This window comes from Coturnix japonica, chromosome 2 (assembly GCF_001577835.2).
Source record: "Coturnix japonica isolate 7356 chromosome 2, Coturnix japonica 2.1, whole genome shotgun sequence".
Classification (NCBI taxonomy): domain Eukaryota; kingdom Metazoa; phylum Chordata; class Aves; order Galliformes; family Phasianidae; genus Coturnix; species Coturnix japonica.
In genome coordinates, this window is record NC_029517.1 from 133,905,505 (window position 1) to 133,931,975 (window position 26,471).

At 48.6% G+C, this 26,471-nt stretch overlaps 2 protein-coding genes across 3 annotated transcripts in view; both read right to left on the bottom strand.

Moving 5' to 3' along the window:
• Positions 1-832: 832 nt before the first annotated feature.
• On the bottom strand, positions 833-3,222 carry MAFA (MAF bZIP transcription factor A). Its single transcript, XM_015856473.1, has one exon. The coding sequence runs from the start codon at positions 2,143-2,145 to the stop codon at positions 1,285-1,287; it is 861 nt and encodes a 286-aa protein (XP_015711959.1). The 5' UTR covers positions 2,146-3,222; the 3' UTR covers positions 833-1,284.
• A 2,411-nt stretch (positions 3,223-5,633) lies between these two features.
• Positions 5,634-26,471, bottom strand: part of ZC3H3 (zinc finger CCCH-type containing 3) — a 139,702-nt gene continuing 118,864 nt past the window's right edge. For both annotated transcript variants that reach the window (XM_015856441.1, XM_015856440.1), the window contains exons 10-13: positions 19,255-19,424; positions 17,706-17,914; positions 7,833-7,916; positions 5,634-7,735 (exon numbers count right to left, since the gene is read on the bottom strand). In XM_015856441.1, coding sequence (XP_015711927.1) covers positions 7,704-7,735; positions 7,833-7,916; positions 17,706-17,914; positions 19,255-19,424 — 495 coding nt within the window. In that variant the 3' untranslated portion in view covers positions 5,634-7,703. The remainder of the gene's footprint in view (positions 7,736-7,832; positions 7,917-17,705; positions 17,915-19,254; positions 19,425-26,471) is intronic.

Here is a 26,471-nt window from a genome sequence, read left to right on the forward strand (position 1 = left end):
TAAAACAGTATTATTTAACCCAATCGATTCCTGTATATAGTGCATTCGGCTTCTTCCCAATATCATTAAATTAACTCGGATATTATTTGCATGCTATTACATACAAACTTTTAAGACTCGTGTTTTTGAGGTGGTTTTTTTTTTGTTGTTTTTTAGTTTTTTTATGTTTTTTTTTTAAATGGTTTTATCGTGTTTTTGTTTTCTTCATAAATCACCAAGCAAAATATAGACTCAGGAAAGAAAACAAACAACAAAACAACAAAAAAGCAGGAAAAAAAAAAAAAAGAAACAACCTAAAAACTAAACTAATTTCTACATATGTACAAGTAGAAGGGGTGGTGGGGGGGGCGGTAAATAAGTTAAAGAGAGTTAAAGAGTGGCTCAGGTTGGGGTGCAGGTAGTGGGGGCCGGGCAGGGCACAGCGCTGCCAGACCTCCCCCCCCTTCCCCACCACCACCCTCAGGACAATGCACAGGGGCACCCCGAAATTAACTCATAATAATAATTAATGGTAATTAAAGGAGGGTGGAGGGGGGGGGGGTTAAACACGCAGGGTGTAAGGGGGTAGTGCTCTGGGGGCGGCACGCCGTACACGTCCCGCATGCAGGCTGGCTCCACGTCCACTGTCTTTCCGCCCCCCCCCCACGGTCCCAGGACCCCCCTTCTTGGATTCAGTCCGAGTCCTTATGGGGTTGGGATCCCATTCCCCCGTATTTTCGGAAGAAAATATGTTTCTTTTCTTTTTAAATACAAGCAGATTGTTTTCTTCCCATATAAAGGACGTCCCCCCCTCCCCTGCCTTTCCCTGGGACCCCCCCCCCCTTTTCCAGCTCGAGTCCTGATGGGGTTGGGGAGGGGGGGGGGTCTCATTTCCCCATGCTTTTTTTCCCCCCCAGAAGAAAATATTTTTCCATACAAGCAGATTGTTTGCTCATCCTGGATAAGGGGGATGCACAGGAGTCTACAACAGGATGCGTCCCCCTCTCCCCACACGGGGGGGGGGGTCTATAAGATGCGTCCCCTCACCCCAGTACCCCCCCTTTCCCTTTCCAGTCTAAGTCCTGATGGGGTTTGGGGGGTGAGGGGGGCGGGGGGGTCCCATTTTCCCCCGGGTTTTCGGAACAACTTTTCAGAAGAAAATAATATATATATATATTTATACAAGCAGATTGTTTGCTCTCCCCACATCGGGGGTGGGGGGAAGGAGGAAGGGGAAGTGGGGGAAGGGGCAATGTAATGTAACCCCCACTCTCCCCCCCCTCCCCTCCTCACCCCAGCCCGGTCTCACATGAAGAAGTCAGCGGCGGTAGTTTTGGGGGCTGCGGGAGGGGATGTCTCCCTTGGGAAGCCCCTCGCTGCCAACTTCTCGTACTTCTCTTTGTACAGATCCCGCTCCTTGGCTAAACGGGAAACTTCTTGCTTGAGTTGCTCCACTTGGCTCTGGAGCTGACACTTCTCGTTTTCCAGGATGTGCCTCTGCTGGACCCGCTTGTAGCGACAGGATTGAGCGTAGCCCCTGTTCTTCAAGGTCCTCCTCTTCTGCTTGAGGCGGATCACCTCTTCCTTGCTGAAGCCCCGCAGCTGCCGGTTGAGCTCCCGAACCGACATACTCACCAACTGATCGTCGGAAAACCTCTCCTCCAAACGCAGGTGATGGTGATGATGGTGATGATGAGCGTTGTGGTGGTGGGCGGCCGGGGGCAGCTCCTCGCCCCCAAAGGGCTGAGGCCGGAAAGACTCATAGCTCTGATGGTGATGATGATGGTGGTGAGGAGCGCCGATCAATGCTTCCACAGCATCCTCCGGGGTCAAATTGAGAGCTTCGGGATTGAGGTGATGTTGGTAGCCCGACATCCAATACAGCTCCTCCAGCTGAGGTTTGGAGCCCAGGGGAGCGGCTGTGGGACCAGCACTCGGTTGCCCACCGGGGCTGGGAGCGCAGAAACTGGGCGAGGAAGGCACGGAGGAGCACGGGGTGCTGAGAGGGGTGGAAGAAAGAGAACCAGCAGGCAGGCGGTGGCACAACCTCTCGGCCTCCGCCGGCTCCTTCTTCACTTCAAACTTCATCAGGTCGAAGTCGTTGACGTATTCCATGGCCAGGGGGCTGGTGGGCAGCTCCGCGGTCATGGCCAACTCCGAGGCCATCTCAGTCCATGGAGGGGGGAAAAAGTCCCCCCGCCGCTTGGAGCGGGGCTGAGAGCAGGGAACCTCCGCTGAGGTTCCGCAATCTGGGGGTGAAGTCGGGCTGTCCGAGGTGAAAAGCTTTCTTTTTCCCCCTGTCCTTTCAAGCTCCGATGGGGCTTCACTGCACTGCTGATAGGACAACGATCGGGGACCCGGCTCCGGGATGCAGCCAAAATCCAGTGAACTCGCAATGGGGTTTTGCCAACAGCTTCAGCCCCGGTTCCTGGGAATTTCCGATGGGGTTTTGCTTCAACTCAACCCCGTGTATCTCCAGCGGTTCTTTTTGTCACCGACTTCAGCCCAGCTCCGGGGATTATCTGACGGGAGTTTTGTTGTTAACTTCAGTTCAAACTCTGAGAAGCCTCTAACGGGGTTTTGCTTTAACCCCAACTCCGAGGGAAACCTCCGTTCCTGGGGACTCCGGCTCCAGGATTCAGCTCAATTGAGGGGAAACTCCGATGAGGTTTTGTTTCAGTCCAATTCCGGACACCTCTGATGGGGCTTCGTCGCCGACTTCAGCCAAATTCCAGCAGCACTCCGACGGGGTTTTGCTTCTACTCAGCTCCAGGAAAATCTCCGTTGGGGTTTCGTCGCCGAACTTCAACCCGGCACTGAGAAACGTCCACTGGGGCTCTGGCTGCCGACTTCAGCCCCAAGTCCGACTAAATGATTCTTAGAGGCTCTGCTCCGAGATGCAGCCCGACTCCGAAGAACCTCCGACGTTTCTTTGTCACGGACTTCAGCCCAACTCCGTCTGCTGGGGTCTGCGAACCGCCCACTCCCGACGGGAGTTTTCCGTCTTCTACAGCCACGTATCGTAGCTTTAACCCACAGCCGAGAACTGATCGCACCACGGGGCTCACAGTGCGGGATGCCCGGAGCTCTCTGCGATTCCTACGCTGCCTCCCAATGGCGAGCAATGGGGCAGCGCCCTGCCCGCCCCTTCCTGCCTTCCCCTTGGCACCTGCCCCGGTCCCACCCCCCCGGGGCTGTGAGCCTTCCTCTGCCCTCAGCCTCCTCCTCCTTTTCTCCCCCTCCCCCGGGCGGGGGGATGCACCTCTACCCTCTCCCCGCCCGCACCCTCCGCGGCACAGCGCTGAATGGAGCCCTCCGCCTTATATATGGGGAGAGCCCCTTTATGCCCGCCTCTAGGGCGGGTTTTAGGGTCAATCAGCCAAACAGAGAGGCGACCGCCCGAGGATATTTACATATTCCCATAGTAACGTCCCTAGGTGGATGTCAGTCAATGAGAGGAGTGAGCTCGGAGCTCGGGAGCCCCGCAGGAGGGTAGCATAGAGCTTTCCCCCTATGGGTACCACCCCCTATAGGCACCCCCTGTATCCTCACCTTCCAAGCTCCCAGCCATCACCCCAAGCACGTTGCAAGGATCGTAATGATGGGGAAAAAAAAAAACCCAAACGCTCAATTTCCATCCAAGAAACCCAAAAGAATGAGGAAAAAAACACCCGATAATGTGGTAAAATCAGGGTGAAAAGCACCCAAAATTCAACTGAGCATCTTGGAGCTGTGACATCACTTTGAGGCATGAATGTAGAGTGAACGAAGGGGCTATAGGGCGAACTCAGGCATTATAGGGTGAATGTAAGGGCTATAGGGTGGATGTAGGGGTTACAGGGTAAAGGTGCAGCCCAGTGCATGGGATCCCATTGCGTTGGGATGCTGTGGGGTGCTGAGCATCCTTTGGGATGTGGGTCAGGTGTGGATGCTGCTCCCAGCCCTGCCACCTCGTGGCTGGTGGGGCTGCAGCATGGGAGGGAGGAGGGTGTTTAGGGAGCCCCAGCACTTGGAGAGCTTTGGGGTTAATGATAATGGGGTTAGGGGTGGTGTTAGAGGGGTTAGGGCTGGCATGGGGATGTACACCAGAGCCAGGGATAAAGCACATGGCACAGTGTGTCCAGAGGAAACTGAGGCACAGGGATGCCACCGTGGTCTAAGTGTGGACCACCTCCATCCTATGGGGTCCATCAAAAGCCATGAGGATGACACCACCACAGCCTGACCCCGTGGGATGGAGGTGATATTAAGGTGCAGTAGGATGCAAGGAAGTCAATGGATGGCTTTGCAATGCTGTGCAGTAATACAAATCCATCTTGTAGGGCGTTTTAACTATGTTTTCTTGTGCTCTTCCAGCTTGGAAACCACCTGAAACAACACAGAATAAGGAAAAAAAAATGCCCCAGAAATTGAAAACAGAATTTGCAACAACTCCATGACCCACAGTGTGGTGTCACTGGGATGCCACAACCCACCTCCTATGAGCATCGTTGGGGTACCCAATTGGAATCACCAGCAGTGGACAGGAGCCATGGAGGGATTAGGATCAGGCCAGGATCCAAGCGGGGCCGTCGCTTGGTATTTTTAGCCCCATCCTTTCCCTCCCCACCACGTCACGTTGGTCATCTAAGTTTACTTGCAGGCGGTCGAGTGACATAACCAGGTTGGAGGGCGCGGGATGGCAGCGGGATCGCGTCACCTTTTGCTTTTAGCTCCTGTGGCCCTTTAACCCTTGGAGTATGGATGGGCACCAAGATCCCGTATCAGCGCTGCCTCAGTTTCCCCAAATTACTGTTAAGATTTGGCAGGGTGCAGAAATGGGGTTATAGAGGGGACACCGGGATGTGTAACCACCCAAAAGTGGCGGCACCCCAAAAGTGGTGGCGCCATCCCTGTGACCGTCCTCTGGCCACCGCGGCATAGATCTGTGACCTGAAGGAAGGGTCAGAAATAACCCTAGAAAGGTTAAAATTGCGTGAAGACATGGGACAGGGCAGGGGGAGGGAGGGTTGAGGGCAGCCACCCTGATGATGGGCAGAAAAGTGAGCTTGAGGGTGATGCTACCCTGGCACCTGCTTCCCCGGCAGGGGACCAAGAGCTGTGCCAGCAGCCCTGGACTGTGCCTGAGGGTTTTCCAGGAAATGTTTACGGTGCCCTCCAGAAACACTGCCCCGTATCCCCCCTCCCTCCTCCTTCTGCTGTTTCATAGGGCCAGGCTCATGCAGTGCTTTCTTGCCCTAAGGCGGTATCCAAGAGGTGTGGATAAAACCCTGCTGTGCCCATCACTGAGCGCTTGGCCAACGCTTCTGGACACTATCACCTTGCAATGGTCATCCCTGGGGACCTTGGCGCTCATCATTATTGGTGAATTCAGGTTTTTGATGAGAAAACCATGTTTCTTGCACACCTCCAGGGATGGTTATTCCACCACCTCCATGGGCAGCCTGTTCCAATGCATATTCTTCTCTTTCTGAGTAGAAATTTCTCCAAATATTTGAGTTTTCAGATTGGGGTATTACATAAAAACCCAGAAGTTGGAAGATTTGGATTTTCGTGTTCAGTTTCCTCAAGGGTAGAACGCGGGGACATTTGTGCCCATTTCCCACCCACTGCATGACTCTGGTAGAATCATAATGCTGAAAGATGAGCAAAGCTCCAGGCAGAAACTCTTTTATTTAAATACAAAAATGCACAAGTTAATAAAAGACATTTAATAACAACGGGGACGACAACAACGTTATTAAAAAAAAAAAAAAAAAGAGAGAGAGAGAGAAAAACTCCATACACAATGCTTGGTTGAATTTTCCCATAGAGATGGGCACACAAAACCCCAAATCAGTGCAGAAAGCAGAAGAAGGGTGGAGCAGTAGGGTTCCCCACTCTAATTTCTCTGCCCTTCTTCAAGAGATGACAAGCATCGATGACACAGTGCCTTTGGTGGCCTGCCATGCCCCAAGTCACCCGAGCCATGTGTTGGGCATTTGGGGTGAAACATGAACCGGGAACTCTGCTGGCCATAAATCCCATGACTCCACCCCTTTAGAAGCTGGGTAGGGGGGAGCCTTCCAGTCTGTGCCCCCACCCTCTATGGGGGTGCACACAAACAGCTCCTCTTGGGGGATGTTCTGGGTGTGAAAATGCAGCCATCAGCTTTATTGGAGCTGTTTGTACACCTGAGCCCGCGGCAACACGGTGACATTGTCACCCATCCCATGGCCAAGCACACCTGGGTGCCTGCTCCCTGGAGACAACAGAGCTGCCTTCATGTTGGAAATGCCAGAGGTGGGGGGTCATGGGTTCATCCAAGCTCCAGTGGGATGAGTGGGGTGATGCCATGTGCATCAGGACCAAGCAAAATGCGTTTGTGGTGCAAAGATTGGCACGTGCATGTAGAACTGTGGCACTGCCCCTATGGGACACACAGTCCTAAACTGTGCAATGCTGCTGCCTTTTCCCCGCTGGGCTCTTAAAATAAAGTCTGCCCTAAGGTACTGCTTAACAGATAGGTAAATCTTGCTATTTAAGGACAGCAGATGAGTAAATCATGTCTCTTGGCATCTCTTGGCAAGGGTTGACCTGTCCTCAGTGTCAGGGAGCGGCATCCACCACCCCAAAAACCACTCTGAAAATTGAATCCGTGGATGCAAAAAATCGTGGCAGCATTCCAAAAGCTGCAGAGCCAGCAGAAATCTGCTTGGCACAGGGCTCCCCCCACACGCCTTTAAATCATGGAGATAAAGGCATGGAGCAGGAAAACCAAGACCTGGCCAATAGACTGAGCACTATCAACAACCATCAGTGCCTCTATCCATCCGCACAACGGCAGAAATCAGACCCACAATCCAAATTCTATCAACTCCTTGCTCTACAGGAGGAGGTGAACCCAGAGCTGAGATTGGCACAACTTGTCACATGGATCAGGGCTGGTGAAGGGGAGCATCAAGGGTCAGGATGAACAGGCATCCCCCTACGATGCTGTGAGATATCAAGATTAATAATTAATTAATAACTGCTGCATGAGGGACAGCAGTTGAGCATTGAGGTTGTGCCCATGGCACACTGAGCAGTTACACTGCTGTTACTATTTCCTACCAGACTGGGAGCTGCTTTTGCTCCCATCTGGATTCACAGGGACCCAAAGATCCCCATAAAAGCGAGTCTGGATCTCCAAGAGAGCAAAACCTCTCTGGGACACAGCAATGGTCTGAGCTCAGTTCTGCTCCTGACAATAGGGAATGGAGCATGATGCAGGAGGGCTTTTGGCATGGAAATACCAACCTATGTGGGAACTTTGTGTCATGCTACACCCCACCATGATGAGTTGAGACCACTGGGTACCTCACCCCAAATAGAGCAAGGTGTCTGAATGCAAGCATATGACCAAGGATAACTGTAGGGTGCTTGTATCCCACACCCAAGCAGCGTCCACGCGCTTGGCTGGTTGAACATCTCTATTCTTCATCCTCCCCAGGAGCCTTAAATAAGCCAACTTAAACCAGAATTTATTCCCAAACTTAAAATACTTCAACAAAACCACCTCCCTGAGGGGCGGGGCTGAGGGAATGCTCCTCCATGCCACTGCCAGGCTCTCTGGTAAAACAATATCCCAGAAGATTGAACAACAAAAAGAAGGTGCCATGTCCCGGCACGGTGTCCTGAGGTAGGTGCCAGGCAATGCCTGGCTCAGTGTTTCCTGAGCTGGTCAGCTGCCATGGGGACAACGATCACAGCCTGGGTTTGATTTGCAGCTGTTTGCCTGGAAAGGAGGAAAGCAAAAAGGTGGAATTGCATCCCACTGTGCCTCTAAGGCTTTGAGTTCCACCTCTGGAAGGTGGCATCGGTAAAGGTCTCACCTCTACTACTTCCCTCCTCCTGAGTGGTGCTTTCTGAGTCCTGTAAAGTCGCCCACATTGAGGTTCTTTTCCATTTAGTGCCACCTGGAAGGAGAAAGGGACAAAAAGAGGAGAATGTCATCAAAGTCTCTGCCCTTTCTTCCCAACTGCCCATGGGTTGATGGTTGGACTAGATGATCATATTGGTCTTTCCAACCTTAATGATTCTATGATTCCATGACCTTCCTATGGGAGCTGCTCTTCCTTGAAGGAGAGTGTGCCCCAAAATTGAGTTCTCATCTAAAATGGGCTCTGGTGTGAGCAGGGTTTTCTACAGCTTGGGGTTGGGTGATGCTCCACCACTGCTCTGCCAGCTGCTATAGAGGACACACATCCCCCAGTGTATATTGGTGTCCCTTCCTCTGATGATGTGTCTCCCTGCTAACCCAGATGTCACCCTTTGGGGTGGCCAGGACGGAGCTGACTGGTTCCCCAAATCCCCATTGAGCATCCTCAGCCCCCAGCATGGAAGGAAGGCACCTATGGCTCTAACCACATCACTGTGCACTGAATTCATTGTAAGCTCCCGAAATTATGGCCAAAACATAAAGTAGTTGAATCTTTAAGCTGCAGCACAAGGTGGAAGGTCACAGACTGCTCTGGGCCAAAGAGCAGAGCACCAGCAAGCAAGAGGTTAACTCTTGGCACTCTAGTGAAAAGCTTTGGGGATATTCCTATCACCCTGCAGACATAGAGTGGGTTCGATTGCATGGGACCTTCAAGATCTTCTAGTTCCAACCCTCCTGAAATGGGACATGCAGGGACCCGTGACTCAAATGTGCTCCGGAGGCACCCGCAGCCATCTGAGCCGTTAATCGGCGATGACGAGATAGCAAGAAGGAAAAATGATAACCAAAAAAAAAAATCTCCCTGGGGATTTGGGGCCGCATAGCTGATGGGTTTCACGACCCCGTGATGACAAGCCTGGTGATAAATCGCTGCTGCCCGTGAAGACAGGAGGGGGTTTGGGGATTCAGTCTGTGCTGAGATGAGAATCGCTATGGAGCTCCGGAGAGTGTTGCTGCCATCTAGCTGGGTCCCAGCACGCAGGGCTGGAGGATGCTCTTATGCAGGGATTTGAGGGATAAATGATCAGCCACCCCCTGAGTGTATCCCTGGGTGCACTGAAGCATTGTTTCAGAAGGCCAGTGTGGAGATATATAGAAAACACTGCCTCTTCAGAGTATTTACCCTATTAACAAGCTCAGCTTTGGTCTGAGCAGGGACTTTCTGCTCTCGGTTCCCAGCTGCTGCTCTGCTCCCATAGCTCTGGGTTTTGGGTCCCCCAAGGACCCCCTCACCATTTCCCAATCCATCACTCCCCTGGAAGAGCAAGTGAACAAACTTCTTTTTGGGTGATTTACGGTATGAGAGAGATTCCTGGAAGCAAAGCAGCAACAAGGGATAGGAGCAGGGGAAAGCAAACCACGCCACAGTATGGCCAGCACACCTTAAAGAGAGTCCCACACACTCCTATAAAGCTGAAACCTCATGAAGATCCTTTTGGAGATGACCCTTTTGTAGGACAACCCCATGCACACCCTATGACTATAGCAGACAGAGTGAGGTCCTCCTCTGTTTTGATGGCAACAGAATATACCTTAATGCAGAGTTTCTCATATTCCTTTTTCTCCTTAAGGGAGGTGGCCATGGGGTTATACTTGCTGGGCAAGAACAGCAAGGTACAGGGAGGCAGAAGCATGAGAGAGGACAAGACATTGAGATGAACATGGAAGGGAAAAGGAGGTTCTCCCAGGAAAAGGGATCCACAGGTTGCTGAGCAATGAGACCTACTTGGAGAAGCCCCTACTCATCTGGGACTACATGAGGAGAATATCGTGGAGAAATCAAAAAGAATCCATCCCAAACCCTATCCAGATGTTGCAAGTACAGCACGACTGGTTTCAGGTTTGACCCCAGTCTATCATTTCAGCCATCCAAAGCACCTCATTTTAGAAGATCTCCTGCAAAACCAGTGTCCCCAAACCAGATCTGACTCTGAGAAGCCCACAAACATGTTGTCCTCTAGGAGCCAGGGGAGCAGCAGGACACATCTATGAACTGTTCTTCCCTTCTAAACTTGGGTAAACAAACTTGCTCAGAGTCTACAGTGCTGTGGCAGTGATACATAGCTTTGGAGCTAATTTATGTAAAACAAAGAGGGCTCATTTAGCACCTTTCCACCCTTAATATAACACCCATACATCAGAGGGCTGCACGGCAGCCACGATGGCCTCAGCTATTAGTCACCTGTGACGCAGGCTAATATGGCTTTGAGGAATGGTGACATGAGCAGCTCAAACCCTCTGAGCTTCCTAAGACTCTCCTAGTTGGAGTTAGACTCAATCCTTATGGGTCCCTTCTGATTTGGGATATTCTATGATTCAGTTTTCCATCATCCCAGTAATTTGGGCTGTGCAGCATGGCGTTCCCATTGGGTACGGCAGAAGAGGTGCAGTGCTGTTGCCCATCAACACCGAATAGGGTAATCATAGAATACTTTGAGTTGGAAGGGGTCCTTAAAGATCATCTAGTCCAACTCCTTTACAATGGACAGGGACACCTACAGATAGATCAGGTTGCTCTGAGCCTGATGACCCCAAATGTCTCCAGGAACAGGGCTCCCACCACCTCTCTGGGTAACCTGTTCCAGTGCCTCACCACCCTTAATGGAAAAAAAATTCCTTATATTCGATCTAAATCTCTTTTTTTCAGTTTGAAACCATTTCCCCTTGTTCTATCAAAACAGACCCTGCTAAAGAGTCTGTTCTCTATTACAGAAAGAAAATCAGCATCTTCCTATTGCTGCCCCATGAGGACCGCATCCTTGATCTGATGGGATTGCCAGAAATGGCTCAATTCCCTCAGTGGAGCTGAAGAAACTTCATTAGCTAATAGTGGTGCAGCAGCATGAAAACCACGCTTTGCAATTCAAAGCAAATATTGTTACAAAAGGAGAAATATAGATTTATTCTTAGGGAGGGAAAAAAACCCACAGAGCAGCCAACAAAACTAACAAGAAGCTAATTTTTAAATCGACCACAATTAACTTCCTGACTTCTGCACAGATTTTATACATATTCTTTCAAAATGATGAAGATGTCACATTGAATAACATGGTTTAAGTGAGAATGGTGGGGATGGGTTGGGGTTGGACTTGACCATCTCAATGGTCTTATCCAACCTTAATGATTCTATGATCCTATAAGTGGGCATGGTGGGGATGGGCTGACAATCGGACTTGATGATCTCAGTGGTCTTATCCAACCTTAATGATTCTATAAGTGGGCATGGTGGGGATGGGCTGACAATTGGACTTGATGGTCTCGGTGTTCTTATCCAACCTTTAATATTTCTATAATGGGCATGGTGGGGATGGGCTGACAATCGGACTTGATGATTCTCAGTGGTCTTATCCAACTTAATGATTCTAGAAGTGGGCATGGAGGGATGGGATGACAATCGGACTTGATGATCTTGGTGGTCTTATCCAACCTTAATGATCCTATGCTTCTATGAAAAATTGCAGCAGGGGTGTAAAGATGAGTAGTAATGAAATCAAACCACAGCACACTGTAAACGAGCAACCAAGCGCAGGCAAAGCTCAGTCCCCCACTTTGACTCTTGGATGGAGATGGTCTTATTGCTGCTCTTGGAAAGGATGGGGGGACCTCATCAAGAAGTCAGCCCCGCGCTGGCAGACAGAACTACATTTTCTGCTTTTGTGCATGGTAGATTCTGCAAATGGCATGATCAATCTTGGGTTGCATCTCGCGCGCCTTCACTCTCTCCCACCCCCCCCCCTCCTTTGCATTACAGGAGCGACGCAATCCATCTTCCAGGAACCAGGTATATAATTTCTAGTTAGCGAAAGCAGGGATAAGAAGCCCCTTTTTCATTACGATGATTGAACTGCTTCCAAAGAGAGGAGCAGGGCTGGATCACGAGCCTTGCGCGCAGAGCCGAGTTGCTTTTGCTGAGCTTGTCAGCCTCGACGGAGAATTAGGACTTCCAGCGTTCTTCCTTTTGATGAAAATCAACATTTATTTTGCCTAAGCCTAAGAAGGTGTCAGGCAGATGGAGAAACTTGCCACTCTTCACTGGGAGAAGGGAGTGAAAGAAGGAAATCTAATAGAAATATATTATCAAGTCCGAGGAGTGGACACGGCAGTAAATCACACTTCAGGTGGCACCATTATATTTTTCAATAAAACCAGGCTTCCCCCAGACACATCCTCGCCAAGTGGCTCCAGCTGCACCCAAGTTAAACAAAATTTGCTTCAACCAGATGCTGAGATAAGGGGGAGAAGGGATTTAAAGGGACTTAAAGGGACACTGCCAATGGGGAAGTCCCCTGGATGGGGGACAAAAGGAGGTGGTTCTGGTCCCTGTCCCCAGATCCCCTATTTACTGATGGCTGAATGTTGAAAAATGACTTTCTACAGCATTTTTGAGGTTGGGAGATGGGGCACGGAACCAGATTGGGAAAGGAGCAGCAGCCAAAAACATTCTGCATCTGCTGGGGACCACATGACAGCTCTGCTCCATGAGTAGAGAATGCCCAAATTGTGAAGCGATGGGATGCAGGGAAGATGAATAGGATTGAGAAAGCTTGCTAGCAGCTTTCCAAATTCCTCCACCGAAGTATAAAAAGCCTTGCCAGAGAGAAAGCTGGTTGTTATACAGATGCATTCCCACCCTCCCAGCCAAACCTGAGTGCAGTGGGACATTTTGTCTCCCTCCCTCTCCCAGCATGAGGGATTCAGCTTTTCCTGCACCCAGTCAGGCTCTGTGTAGAGCCCCAAAACAACCCCTTTGGCGAATGAGACAGCTGCAATTAGCAGAAGAGCAGTGCTTTGACAACATCCCAATTATTAATACCATGGGAAGCAAAGGGAACACTCGGAGCACCAAGATAAGTCCCAGCACCTCCCAGTTGATGAATAACCTGGAGGGAGAAATTTCTGTTTTTTTCCCCAAAATCCCACATGCATTTTTTCCACCAAGCCAGGAAAAACATCTTTTACCTGCTTCCCAGTCACCTCATCTGTCATCCTGATAACAAGGAGGTTTGATCCTGGACAACATCAAGGCTGCCTCCTAGCCTGTGTGTGATGTACAGAGCAATTTCCCATGCCATTGTGTGCAGTGGAGGTATGCAGGAAGGAATAAATCATCATGCTTGAGACACACACAGATGGATAAAATAAATACACATGATGCCATAGGGTGGAAACTACCCCTACACTTAACCCTGCAGCCTGAGACCTGCACTAAATCCATCCAGTGAGAAGAACTTTACCAAAGATTCACCCTGGTGCTATTCCAATCAAAAACTTGTGCCCCTCAAGAAAGGCTTCAAGGTTAAGATGTTAGGAGAAGCTCTATCTAGATAGGAAAAAGCCTCTAGTGTTTTGATGGGCAGTGCCCATCACCACCTGCAGCAGAACATCTGCCCAAGGATGTGTCATTTCTTTTTAATTCCTTCATTTTGGAGAAAAGACAACCAGTCAAGAGAGAGGCAGGTTTTCATCAGGTTTACTGGAAGTTTCAATTAAATTGGCCATTTTACAATAAGAAAAATAAATAACCCTAAGGAATAATCCTTAGGAACACAGTCCTCAGCCAGATCCACTATCTGGCCCCACAACTTGAACTTCTCACCCCTATATGGGTGCCTATGAGGCATGGAGAAAGTAGGGGTGCAGCAAAAAGTCATGAGCTATTGCTACTCTTTGGGTGATGCACCAAGCAAGACCTTCCGGAAAGTTCCTTAGAAGTTAGCAGGCCCACCAAAGATCTTCTATAGCACCAGCAGATGGGGACACCCATCAGGACCCAGTCCTACTAAGAAATGGGGTTCTGGTAACGTAAGGAGTTTGGAGGAGGGATATACAGAACACAAGCAGGAATTGGCAAGACCATGAGCCAATGCATGGTTGTACTTGATGACCTTGGAGGTTGTTTCCAACCTTAATGATGCTATGAGTGGGCAGAGAGGGGTTGACAGTTGGATTTGATGACCTCTTTTCCAATCTTGATGATTTACAGAGGAGCTTCCCTATGTCAGGTTGCAGGGAACAGCCCATTTCAGGAGGTGTTCCCACCTAATGAAGAGGTCACAGAGGTGGATCAGTTACAGGTGCAATGACTTCACCATGTCCAAGATTCTTTCCAAAGATGAGCAATGACCCCTCCAGGAGGGTCAAGATCTCTGTTCCACCATACACACAACCAGCTAGGACTCAGATCCTTGGAGAAGTACAAGGCAGCCCAGACACCCCCTGAAGGTAATCAGGATGGAAAAGACAGAACTGGAGTTTTCTTGCTGAATAAGAGATTAACAAACACCCTGGAGCAAGTCCAGTAGAAATCACCAAGATGGCCAGGGCTGAAGGTCAAGGAGATGCTTGTGACAACACTAACAAAAAATGGTTCCCTGTATTTTACCCATAATATTTTCTCCCAGGTCCTAAAAGAGGAACAAACTGCAGTGTTGGCTCCCATTATCTTTGGATCACCCCTTTCCATCCAAATTTCATTACCTACATCTAGAAAGCAGACACTTTGGTCATCTTCTCCCACTCAATCCATAGGGTTGTTATGGCATCTGCCTCATCCAGCTGCCAAAATAAAGAGTTTTGGATCAAAGAGCTTGTGATGGCAGTAATGTTGAAGGGGATGCTGCAGGTGATGAAGGAGCATGGGACCTTCCACACGGCATCCCACTGGGATTCTTGATGTGAGGGGAACCAATCATAGTCATGTAAAAGGCTGGTAGCAGCAGAAGGGGAGATGTTTGGGTCCAACATCATGGGGTTGCTGTCCCAAGCAGCCAAGCAGGTCACGGCAATAAAGGAAACATGGCACAGATTTGGGTTTGGGAGGGTAGCCAGGGGGTGGGGATTTGCATTTTCAAAGTTATTCCTCCAGAAGTGAAAGCTGTAAACAAAAAATAGAAGTGCTGCACCTCAATGAATTCCTCCAAAGCAAAAGTGTTTGAGCGTGCTCAGCGGAGCCGTTAAAAAAGACTGTAGCGAGCATCTTCCATTAACGTTACGACCGTGAAATATGACAATAAAATGATAGCCGTATGGTCGCAAATTTGCAGCCCGCCGAGTTGCTCGGGGTTTATCGTCACTCAAACGTGCAGAGAGCTGTAAAATGTTTACAGAAAGGGTCGTTTGCAGCTATAAAATCCTCTTTTCTCTCCTAAACAAGGCTGAGTGGAGCCATTTACAAACCCCTGAATGTTCATCGGGGGAGAGGGGAACATCTGTTCTCTCCAGGAGTTTTCAGTGATCTTCTCGAACAAATTAACTAAAATGGGTGCTTTCTAATTAAATTAGCACTCGATTGGAATGGTTTGCATTGGTGCGCTTGCTTACAATTAGCGCAGGGAGGCCAGTTAGGCTCCAGCATAAGCTATTTTAACTGGAAGGTGAAATATGGAAGCGCCCATTACCTGCTTGCATCTAGCAGAGGGGCTGGGATGCTCGTGTACCCTGTGGCTCAAGCCTCCCAAGCAGAGAACAAAATACAGCAAATGGGATGGGAATGCACCAAGTGCTCATCTCACCCACCAGGTTTTCCATCTGCAGGTTGATTCCCATGTGAGGACATCACACCTTTCCAGTCCCATTTGTACATATCCCAAGTCTACAGACACACACCAAGACCTGTTGCCCAGGTTGGTCCCTAAAACTCATGTCCAAACACTCAATCCACCCGCTTCCTTTCCACACAGCACGTCTCTCCCTTCCTCCTGTACCTGTCAGAATTAAAAGTGCATTTTCTCAAACTGTGACCGTTTAACCAAGCAATTAGGATCACTCTGTAATAATAACCTGTCCTCCTCCTTATTTACCATCCCACCAATTTGTATGTCACCATCAGGGTGTGCAAGCAGAAAGTGAAAATTACCACTGCGCTCCCCAGTACAGGCCTCTCTGAATAGATGTGGTGGGGAGAGCACAGATCCCAAAATGGCATCACAGATGAAATCACAGAATCACAGAATTGTAGGGGTTGGAAGGGATGTCTAGAGAATATTTAGTCCAAACCTCCTTCTAAAGCAGGTCCCATACAGTAGAATCATAAAATCATTAAGGTTGGAAAAGACCTCCAAGACACCCAAACGTAACCCCATCCCATCCTCACCATGCCTACTAACCATGTCCTGGCTTTAGAGGTGATGTGGGCACTGTTAATCATGTGGGTCCTTTTTCAACACCAGCACCCTCTTGGGATGATCAGGATGATAGCCCCTTGGTGGCCAAGCCTCCTTTCCTCCCATCAAACTATGGCTATCATTGTGTCCCTGGGATCCTTTGTGTGTATTGGGATGAGTCTTAAATCACTAAATGCATCTCAGTGACAGGAATGGGCAAACCTGAGTACCCAGCAGGCGTCATGGGGAAGGTCAGATTGCATATCAGAGCAATGTTCTTCACCAAGCAGATGGCTGGGTACTGAACAGGCTTCCCAGGGAAGTGGTTGTGGCACTGAGATTCAAGATGCATCTGGTCAATGCTTTCAGACATATAGTCTGATTTTTGGGTGATTTTGTATGGATCCAGGAGCTGGACTCAATGATCTTTCAGTGGGTATATGCTGATGGTTGAACTTGATGATCTTAGCGGTCTCTTTCAACGTTAATGACTCTATGATTCTATTCTATGACCTTTATGGATTCCTTCAAACTCAGGACATTCTATGACTCTATAACTCTATGACCCTCACACCCAACCCTGGACCATGCACAACCCCTGTGTCTCTTTGACAGGGAAAAAGCTTTGTCATCAGATTATTTTACAGATATCTGCAATTCCTTCCTTGCTTTCCTTTCCCCACTGAAAGGCCATGTATCCACTGCAGCACACAGCTGAGCAGCCATCCCCGCTTGCCTGTGACTCCAGGAATATGTTGCTAAGCCTGGGCATTTTCTTCCTGACAGCGTTGAGGCATCTCAGACCTCCTTGGCTTGAAGAGGGGTTTGCACTTGGCTGCTGAGCAACTCAGCCTCCACTTACAGAGGAAAGTGCAAATGCTTTGGTGCTGAATTCAACCCTTGTCCCAGCAGGATTCTGCTCCTGGGTTGGAGGATGCAGGAGATCAAGGACAGGGAGAGAAGCTCAAATGCTTTCTCCAGCCCCTCCCTTCATAGTAAGCCACACTATAAATTTCATCCTACCTCTCCACTGCCAGAGAATGAGACAGAGCTGTCCAACCCAACAGATTTCCCCTGTTTCAGAATCACAGAATCATTAAGTTTGGAAAAGATCACTAAGATCATCTAGTCCAACCATCAGCTCCTCACCTCTGTGCCCTTGTCCATAGCTGGACAAAAAATAATCATAGGCCATCTTTGAAGCTGTTTTCCTATCAAATTCTCTCAGATCTCACTTCAAGCTGAAATGACAACTTGCTACCACAAAACGTTTCAATTTTTGACCCCACTCTGCTATCTGAGATGGCTTTCAGGAGATGCAACTGTTGCATATCCCTCTCATGGAGAAGACACAGTGCAAAACGTCCAGCCAAAATGTCTAGAGTTAGAAATGAACAAGCATGTTCCCAATGGAGCAGCTACAAGGCACAAAATGAGGCTGTTAAGTTCTGCTTTGCCCTGTACTGCATCTCCATCACCTGTGGACATATCTGGATGCCCCTAATGCACCCCAAACTCCCCTACCTTCCAACTGAGCTATTGTTGGAGACAGCACTTAGAGGACTGGTGGCTCATCCCACAAAAACACATGGATAACAGCAGGGAATAACTCTCCTCAGTGGCGATTTAAGGAAGCCCAGAGCAAACCAGGTCCAAGTTCCTACCTGGTTCATCCATTGGTTCATCCTCATCCATCTCCTTTTTGCATTTCTTATCATCCGGAGAGGTCGAGGACTGGAGAGAGATGAAGGATGGCAGCTTCTGCAGACAGCTGCTTCGAGAGGTGTCTGCTTCCTTTGATAACTTCACATCCTCCTCTGTGCTGGAGGGTCCGGGCACTTCCCCATCATCAGAGAGTTGAGCTGGATCGTTCCTAGAGAAGGAACAGACACACACAAAAAATTAATAATGGAAAATAAAACAATCCCCTCCTGGCAGTGCTGAAGTGCATGGAGTGAAGCAGCAGAGCAGCACGTGGAGGCTCTCTGGGCTTCATCCCAGGCTGATCCTTGTCTCTGATTTCTGGCGAGCGCAGATAACATGACAGTTCAGCTCGTTTGATATCTCTGATGATGGTGCTAAGAAAGGAAAACAACCTCCTGAGCTGCTTTTGAGCACTGTGAGCTGCCCACAGGGAACCTAAAAAGAGCAAGGAGCTATTTTGCACCTCATTCACATGGGGGATGTGAGCTCAGTATCATTTCAAGGCTCTTCTGTCACTCAGAGAGCTTGCTGAGCGCTTGGCCCCTCTGCTACCATACAAGGCAGGGCCTGGGGTGGGGATGATGGCAGCAGAGTGGCAAAGAACCCCAAGTGGGTGTTTTCCTTCTAACCAGGACTTTTAGACAAATTTAGGGGTTTAAAGTCCAATCTGAGTCTGCCTCTAATTTTCATTACACTTGAAGTGTTTAAATTCAGAGTAAAATTTGTGGCATAGGATGGAGAAAGTCAGCTCAGGTTGGATGTTAGGAGAAATTTCTTCTCAGAAAGAGTGGTAATGCATTGGCACAGGCTTCCCAGGGGAGGTGGTGAAGTCACCGTCCCTGGAGGTGCTCAAGAAACATGGAGATAAGGCACTGAGAGACATGGTTAGTAGTCATGGTGGGGGTGGGTCAACAGTTGGACTTGATGTTCTGAGTGGTCTTCTAAAACCTTAACAGTTCTGTAATCCTCTCTCAGCAGTGATAGCACAGGATGAAACTTGGAGTGTAGAACTGGGCAGCATGAGTCACAGCAAATAACCAACACCCCGAGAGCAGAGGAGACAGTGACCTCCAAAAGGCCTGGAGCGATGCTACACACTCATAGTTGCTGCCATGATTAACCAAGAACACAAGCCAGTATCTACCAGAGCTTCTCCATCTCCCAGGCTGATGTCCTACAATAGCCTTAGAGATGCCTGAAGGTGCCAAAAACTTAGGCAGCACATTTCTAAGAGCAAGGATACTCACATTCCGATGGCATGAACAAATCATAGGGCAGTGAGATGCAAGCAGTCCCCATAGTCCTCCCATCAGCTGTGCTTCAAGTGCTATTGGAGACCTATCGGAGACCTGATCCATTTGCCCATAAGGACTCAATCAAGAAGGCACCACAGTGACTCATGTCACTGACATCTTAATGTAAACCAGCATGCACACAGATACATGCATCCATAAGAAGCAGTCTGAGAAAGACAATGGTTTAAGTGCAGTTTCTTCTGCTCTTTCCTACCTGTTCGTCTTCTCCCACAGCCGTCTCCACTTGGATGGAGGCTCCCCATCTTCACAGTCCCCTGGTGAGTGACGTTTCTTTTTTGGGTGCAGCAGTTTGCAGGAGGCACCCCTGGGGCAGATGCCTTTCTTGGCAAAGTCTGGGCAAACCAGTGTGTGCTTCTTCTTGCACTGGGAGGGATAAAAAGAGAAGCATTAGGAAATGTCCCTGTTGAAATAACAAGGAGCATGAGTTCCCAAAGCTGGTCTTCTTCAAGGTGGCATCAACTCATTGCTAAAGGCAGAGGAGGATGTGCTGGTGTTTTCTCCTCCACACCAGAAGCGTTATTTCACATTGAAACACTCTGTCAAAGTATTAATGCTACACATTCACACACTGCTTTCTAAGCACCTGACTTCACAGACCCAAAAAGCCAAAATCTGGATAGCAATCACCCCTGAGGAGATGGCACTGATGGTCCCAATAGGTTAACTGAGGTGGACAAATCAGTATCAGACAGCACACTGGATTATAAGATTTCCAATTCCATGTTTCTGACCTCCCTTGGTCACTTGGGAAGGAGTAAAAAGGGAATGAAGCACATCCCATTTTTGCTTCAAAATGTGTCTATTTGGGGACTGTTGCCTCCTGCCACAGGACACCAAGGGTTGGAGCTCAATGGTTTCCAGAGCAATGCTCACAGTGGGAATCAGTGGCAAAGAAAAGTCTGCAGAACTCACAAGATGGGCATTCTGCTGGGAAATGGCAATTTTTTGGCAGAGGAAAAGGAAGGAATAAATGCCAGCAAGGAAAAAGAGAGTTTTGGATGTGACTTCCATCTAGGAAAGTTGGTTGGCTTAAGGGAGAAAGATCAGCCTCTCTAATCTCCAACACTGGACACCATCACCCAATGACCCCAGAGAGCTCACTCCAATATAGCACAAGTGACTGAGAGTGAGGATGGAACTCCATCCTTCCTAGGGTGCACCCTTCCCCACCCTTCACTCTTTCAATGGCAGAGATATTTTATTGTGAAGCAATGGAACAGGTTGTCCAGAGATGGGATGGATGCCTCATCCTTGGAGACATTCAAGGCTAGGCTTGATAGGGCTCTGAGTATTCTGATAGAGCTGTAGGTCTTCCCGTTCATCTCAGAGGAATTGGACTAGGTGAACTTTAAGGATCCCTCCCAATTCAAATGATTCTGTAATTTAACAGACCAGAGGGCTAGGCAATCCCCAATGGCATGAAGTTTAACAAGACGAGTGTTGCATTCTGCACATGGGATAGGACAACCGTGCATATATGAGGATGAGAGGCTGGGAGTGGCCCCATGAAAAGCAATGTGGGGATTCTGGTTGATGGCAAATTGAATCTGAATCAATAGTGCTCCACGGTAGCCAAAAAGGCCAAGCATATCCTTAGAGCTGCGTGAGGGAAGGGATTGTCTCACTCTGCTTTGCATTGTGTGGCCTCACATTGAGCACTGGATGCAATTTAGGAACAGAAGGACATAGAACTATATCAGAGTGTCCTAAGCAGAGCTATGAAAGTGGGGAAAGGTCCGGTGGGCAAGATGTATGAGGATGAGCTGAAGTCTCTTGGTTTGTACAGCCCAGAGCAGACAAGACTGAAGGTAGGCGTTATGATGGCCTACAGCAAACCCATGACAGTTCTGGTCACAGCAGCAGGACCCAAGGGAACAGCATGGAGTTGTGCCTGGGGAGGGTCAAGTTGAGTGTTATAGGAAAAGGTCCTGGGCCAGAGGTGGTGGGCATGGAACAGGCTCCCTATGGTGGTGGTCACAACCCCAAGCTCAAGTTCAAGGTGTGTTTGGACAGTGCTCTCAGATGTAGGGTTTGGATTTTGGGTGGTCCTGTGTGGAGCCTGGAGTTGGACTCAATCACCCTTACAGGTCCCTTCCAACTTGGGATATTCCATGATTTTATCATTCAAAGATCCTTGTGGGTCCTTCCCAACTCAAGGTATTCTAGGGTTCTATGGATGGTGCCTAACCTGACCGTTCACTATACAAAACTCCTTGCACCAGGACAGAAAAGACACTAAAATTTTGCACATATATCAGAGAAAGCAGAAAAATCCATGGAAACAGAAAGTATACAGAATGACCATTCTAGTGTCTTTATAAAAATGCATCTCCCTGCAATAGGGAATCACAAGATGTAGGCAAGTTCCTGCCCTTTTAATACCCCCAAAGTGGAGCTGTATGGGAGCAGCCCCCTGCAGTGACCTTTGGGAGGGAATGGCAACCCTGCTGAGCTGCAGGAGTGAGGGGACTCTGCTTGAAAGGGCAATGGGGTCTGGCAGCTCAAGGCGATCACCAACATCAGCAGCAGAGGGAGGAACTCAACAGCTGGAGGCTGGCACAGCAGGAGGGTTAGGGAGCCAGACAGATACACCAACACCAGCTCTGTGGGGTGCAAGAATCAGGAGGAGGAGTAAAATTCAACAGAAAACAGCTCCAAGCACTTTTCCTCTCTATTTCAAGGAGTTTCCATGATGTTATACCAAGTTGATAGGCCAACGCGTATCATAAAAGCAGAGCACCTCCGAATAGTGCTCAAAGGTTTGCCATGATTCCAAAATCCCACTGCTCTATCCCACCCAACTGGTACTGGAAAATCAATTCTAAAGACAATCCCCTGCAGGTGTGGTGTCAGCTCTCATTGAATCATGGAAGTATTAAGGTTAGAAAGATCACTGAGGTCATTTAGTCCAACCATCAGCCCATCTTCACCCCCCATTCACAAAATTAAGCAGGTTGGAAAGACCACAAAGATCATGAACTCCAACAAAGTCTCATTTGAATGTAGGAATGTGAACTCTTATTTTTTTGGCATGCCATTCAATAGGAAGTATATCATGGAACCACAAGGTTGTAAAGGACCTATAAGATCAACTAGTCCAACTGTCCTATTTGAAAAGGAGGTCCTGCAGCACACAATGCTTCTCTCAGCCTGTTGAAACAGTCATTATCTTAGAAAATCTAGAAAACACACTTTTATGTCAAGAAGTTTGGCAATACAGTTTGCCCTTTTTTTCCCCTACCTTCCTCACAACATCCCAACCTCTGTCAACTGAAGGTAAGGACTAAGATTAAATGATAGGGCAGCTTTAAGGTAATTTCCCCCCACATATTAGCAAGCAGGAGAACAAACGTCTCAAACTGATAAGTGCTTTAACAAGTAAAAGAAACAAAATGGGCTGAGTAGGGGATGGACCAGGGAAAACACCCCTTAAGGTGTTCAAGACGTGTAGACATGGCAATGGTAGGAGTGGAAAATCAAGATGAGGAAAACCAAAAGGTGTCGCAAAGTCTCCTCCTTGGATATCTTCAAAAGCCTTCCAAAGGGCACGGTCCTGAGTAGGTAGTTCAGAGCATCCCTGCTTATCAGATGGACCCAGAGGTCCCTTGCAACCTCAATCATTCATCTGTTCTGTCTAAGGTTCACAGCCAACCAGCAACTCCAGTTCTCCATTCTTGCAATGACAGTGATGCCATGAGGACCTCTCTTGCTTCTCTCTTCATCCCCAACACAGCATTCTTGGTGGGTGGCTGCTCTCACATCTCAGCTTTGTATGGCCACACACCCTTGCACATGCAGCTCTTAAACTGTGCTCACCATGAAGACAGAACAGGGCAGGTCTCACATTTCTCACCCAAAGCCCTTCAAGGCTGATGCAGGGAGCCAGAAGATTCCTGCCCAGGGTGATCCTTGGCCAAGCTCCCATAGAACATCTGCTGCTCACTGTCCTTGGGGCTCTGCCATAACACTTGTGTGCAAAATGAGTGCCCTGTGGGACATCTTGGATTCAATTGTACTTACGGGTCCCTTCTAACTTGAGATATTCTATGATTCAATGACCTTCTACCTGGAGAAATCCTGTTATCAGAAATGGTATCTGCTCCTTGGTTTTGCAGTTGGGTCCAGTCCAAGTGATGCCCAACTTTGCTCTGCCATCCCAACAGCTGTAAGAAAACCCAGTGGAGATGCCCCAACAGCAGTTCACTGAATGATATTTGTCAAGTTAGCTCCTTATATTGATTTATTTGCTTCTCAAGAAACGCAGAAGACTTACGCATTATTGATAAACACGCCCCAAGTCAATTACCACTAATTACCAGCAGGGCAGCAGCTCTCCCCAGAAATGCAAAATCTTCTCCTGTGTATCTTCCAGCACAAAAACAAATGTGGAAAGGAGAAGAGCAGGAAAAGATTCCTCACCTCAAGAAGCCACAATGATACATCGCCCTTGGAACTGTCACCACTACATCAAGGAATGATGGAGAATGGCATTGATTTGGGGAAAATACAAGAGATGTACATGGCTTGGCTGCTTCTTCCCAGCTGAGAGGGACCAAGGGACAGTGCCACATCCACAGATGTGTGCCATGCGTGTCCCCATCCCCACCAATCCTCAGTGGGAGCAGGACTTGCCACATCCCTATCTGGTCATTGGCTCCACTGGTGAATATACACTTAATATATAAGAAAAACAAAACCACATGCAACTAATTCCAGTGCTGTGTCCCCGGTTCAGCTTTCTAATGACTCTGCCCCCTCTATTTATTTATGGGAGGGAGGGGACAGCTCTTTTTTCTCTTGCCCCTGTGCCTTAAAGCCAGATGAAGTGGAGGGTTACTGTAATGCTGCTTGCCATGTGTCAGCCAGGGTGAAGCAATGGGGTGGCCGAGCGACCTCGAGCTCAGGGCCACCCGATCCCTTCCACCTGTCAGGGTGGCTAATTATACCCTGTGGGACTCCTGCCAACAGGCAGGTTGTACCATAAAAAGAGAAAAAGTATCTGGCTCCTTTTAACAGAGAGGAGAGAAAACCCACAGAAACCCCAAAACTTCTTCCAACCAGCTGCGCTGAGTGCCCATGGAATGGCGTAAACTTCATGGGGTGGGGTCATCCCATGAAGTGAAGTCATATCATAGAACAAGGTCATCCCATGGTTTGGAGACAGGGATCAGCCCCGGCGAGGGGGGCTCATGCTCCAGGGTCCCCCAAGTCTTCCTGCTCTGGAGTTCCCTGCATGGTATGCCTGGAGCTGAGCAGCAAGCAGTACCCATACTGGGATGGTGTCTATTGGCAGCCCTTAAGCCAGGACTCTTCCCAAGCTGCCAGGGAGTCCTGGGTGAAATTCAAGGTGCTGCTCAGCACCCAAAAAGCCATAAATGGCCCCCAGCCCTGTCACTCACCGGGGAGGGGTCAGGCACAAGTGTATTTGTGGAGTGCAGCCTTCTTTAGCCCAGACCTGGCAAAGAAGGAGGCAACAACTGGCAAGGCTGGTTGGAAGATCTCAGCCCTGAGAATGATATTAATTAACATTTTCCATCAACAACCTCAGCAAGGCAGGAAGAAGGTAAAGCTGGGTTACTGGGCCGACCAGTAACCGCCCAATGACCCCATGGGGGAGGAACAGTCTCATCCAGCCCTGCATTCCCGGCTCTGCTCCACCAGGAGTTTGCCCATGTTGAACTTCTCAAATATCTCCAGGCTTGTCTCGCACCCTGCTTGATTCCTCTTATTCCAGTGCCAGAGGATGGAAGGTGACATGGGAAGACAGACAGCAAATCGCTGGTGCATCCTTGCTTTGCTCTTCCCATTTCTTTGGGCTTCTCTCCACCCAATTAACAGTAGATATGAAAACAGCAAACAAGCTAGCAGGAGGCGTGATGACCAATGGAAAACCAATGATGACCAATTTAGCACAAGTGGACACTTGAGCTTGTGGTTTCCAAGTCAGTGGTTTGGAAAAAGGGAAGGGAAAGCTCAAAATCAGTATAAATAAGGTTACAAAGACTATTAAGATCATTCAGTCCAACTGTTGCTGAGTGTGTCATCCATCTTTTTTCTTGAAATCCTCCAGGGAAAGGAAGGACGTCCTGAAAACCCAGAGGAGCCATGGCCCTTAGCAAACTCCAATTTGGCCCTACTCTAGCCCCAAGGCGCCAAGGGCTGGTGGAGACATGGTGAATGCAAAGCCATGGATAGAAGGATGAAGGTGAATCCCAGTAGAGAGCAAAGAGTTGATGAGGACCAGCATGGATACCAATGCAGGAATGCCTTCAGCGCTTAATCATTTCCTTACTGCTTTGCAGAACCTGCTCAGGAATGTCACTCCCATCACAGCTCCCTGACAAGGTCATCCATCACACCTCCAAGTCATGATGGAGCCAGTTTCAGATGGAGAACTCACCTATGTTTCACATGGATAACCCATCTGTAGGAACTGTCAACCCCAGATCATCAACTTTGGGGATGGAGCAAGATAGACACCAGTTGTACATCCCCTACAGTGAAGTCTTCACCAGAAACAGAGGCTCTGCCATGTGCAAGCTCACGGGTGGACAGAGGAACTGCCACTGATGTTTGCAGGGTGCAGAAATCATCCAACAAGAGAAAATAAGCGTGAACAAAGGGGAAATCCAGTGTGGAAACAAAGACAAAATCTGCTCTGCTTTGTGTTTGCCTGTGAAGAAGTTCAGACCGAAATCAAGAACTTTGCCTCATCAGTATATTCCCAGTCATTAGCAGTGATTTAGTGACTACTCGCCTCCAGACTTCCTAATTTTCATGTTTTGTGATGCATCTTTTACTACAAAGATATTAAAGTGCAAGAGGAAAAAAATCACAGGCTGGTATTTATCTAGACACTATTATCAACTAGCCCAGGCTATTAAGCAGTTTGAGTTTGCCCTGATAAGCAACATCTTTAATGCAAGCATCTGAATGCTGTTGGAGATACTACAGTTAAATTAAAGTTGCAATAAGAACCCTCATTATGCCATTACAGAGTACGGTAAATAAGAAGCAAGATGGAAACCCACAAAGATTTCTGCAGAGATACACGAATTGGATGGGGCACAGAAGAAATCTGATTAGTTTTAAACCTCCTCTGAAAGTCACAAAGCTTTTTAAATGGGAAGCTGCCATCCCCAGCACTCAGACTTATCACTACCAGTAGCACAGCCCTCATTGCTGTTCTAATTTCAGACAAGAATCATTTGGGCGTGCAAAATGAAGAGACAAACCCTCTTCTGCTGGGAGCCAAGCACTGGCACAACTCATTTGCCCTTCTTAGTCCCATTTCACAATGACGTACAGTCAAGTGCCTTGTCCCAGCTGACACAACTGGGCACCACATACCAGAATAGGTTTATCACAGAATCACTGAGGTTGGAAGATACCTCCAAGATCATCAAATCC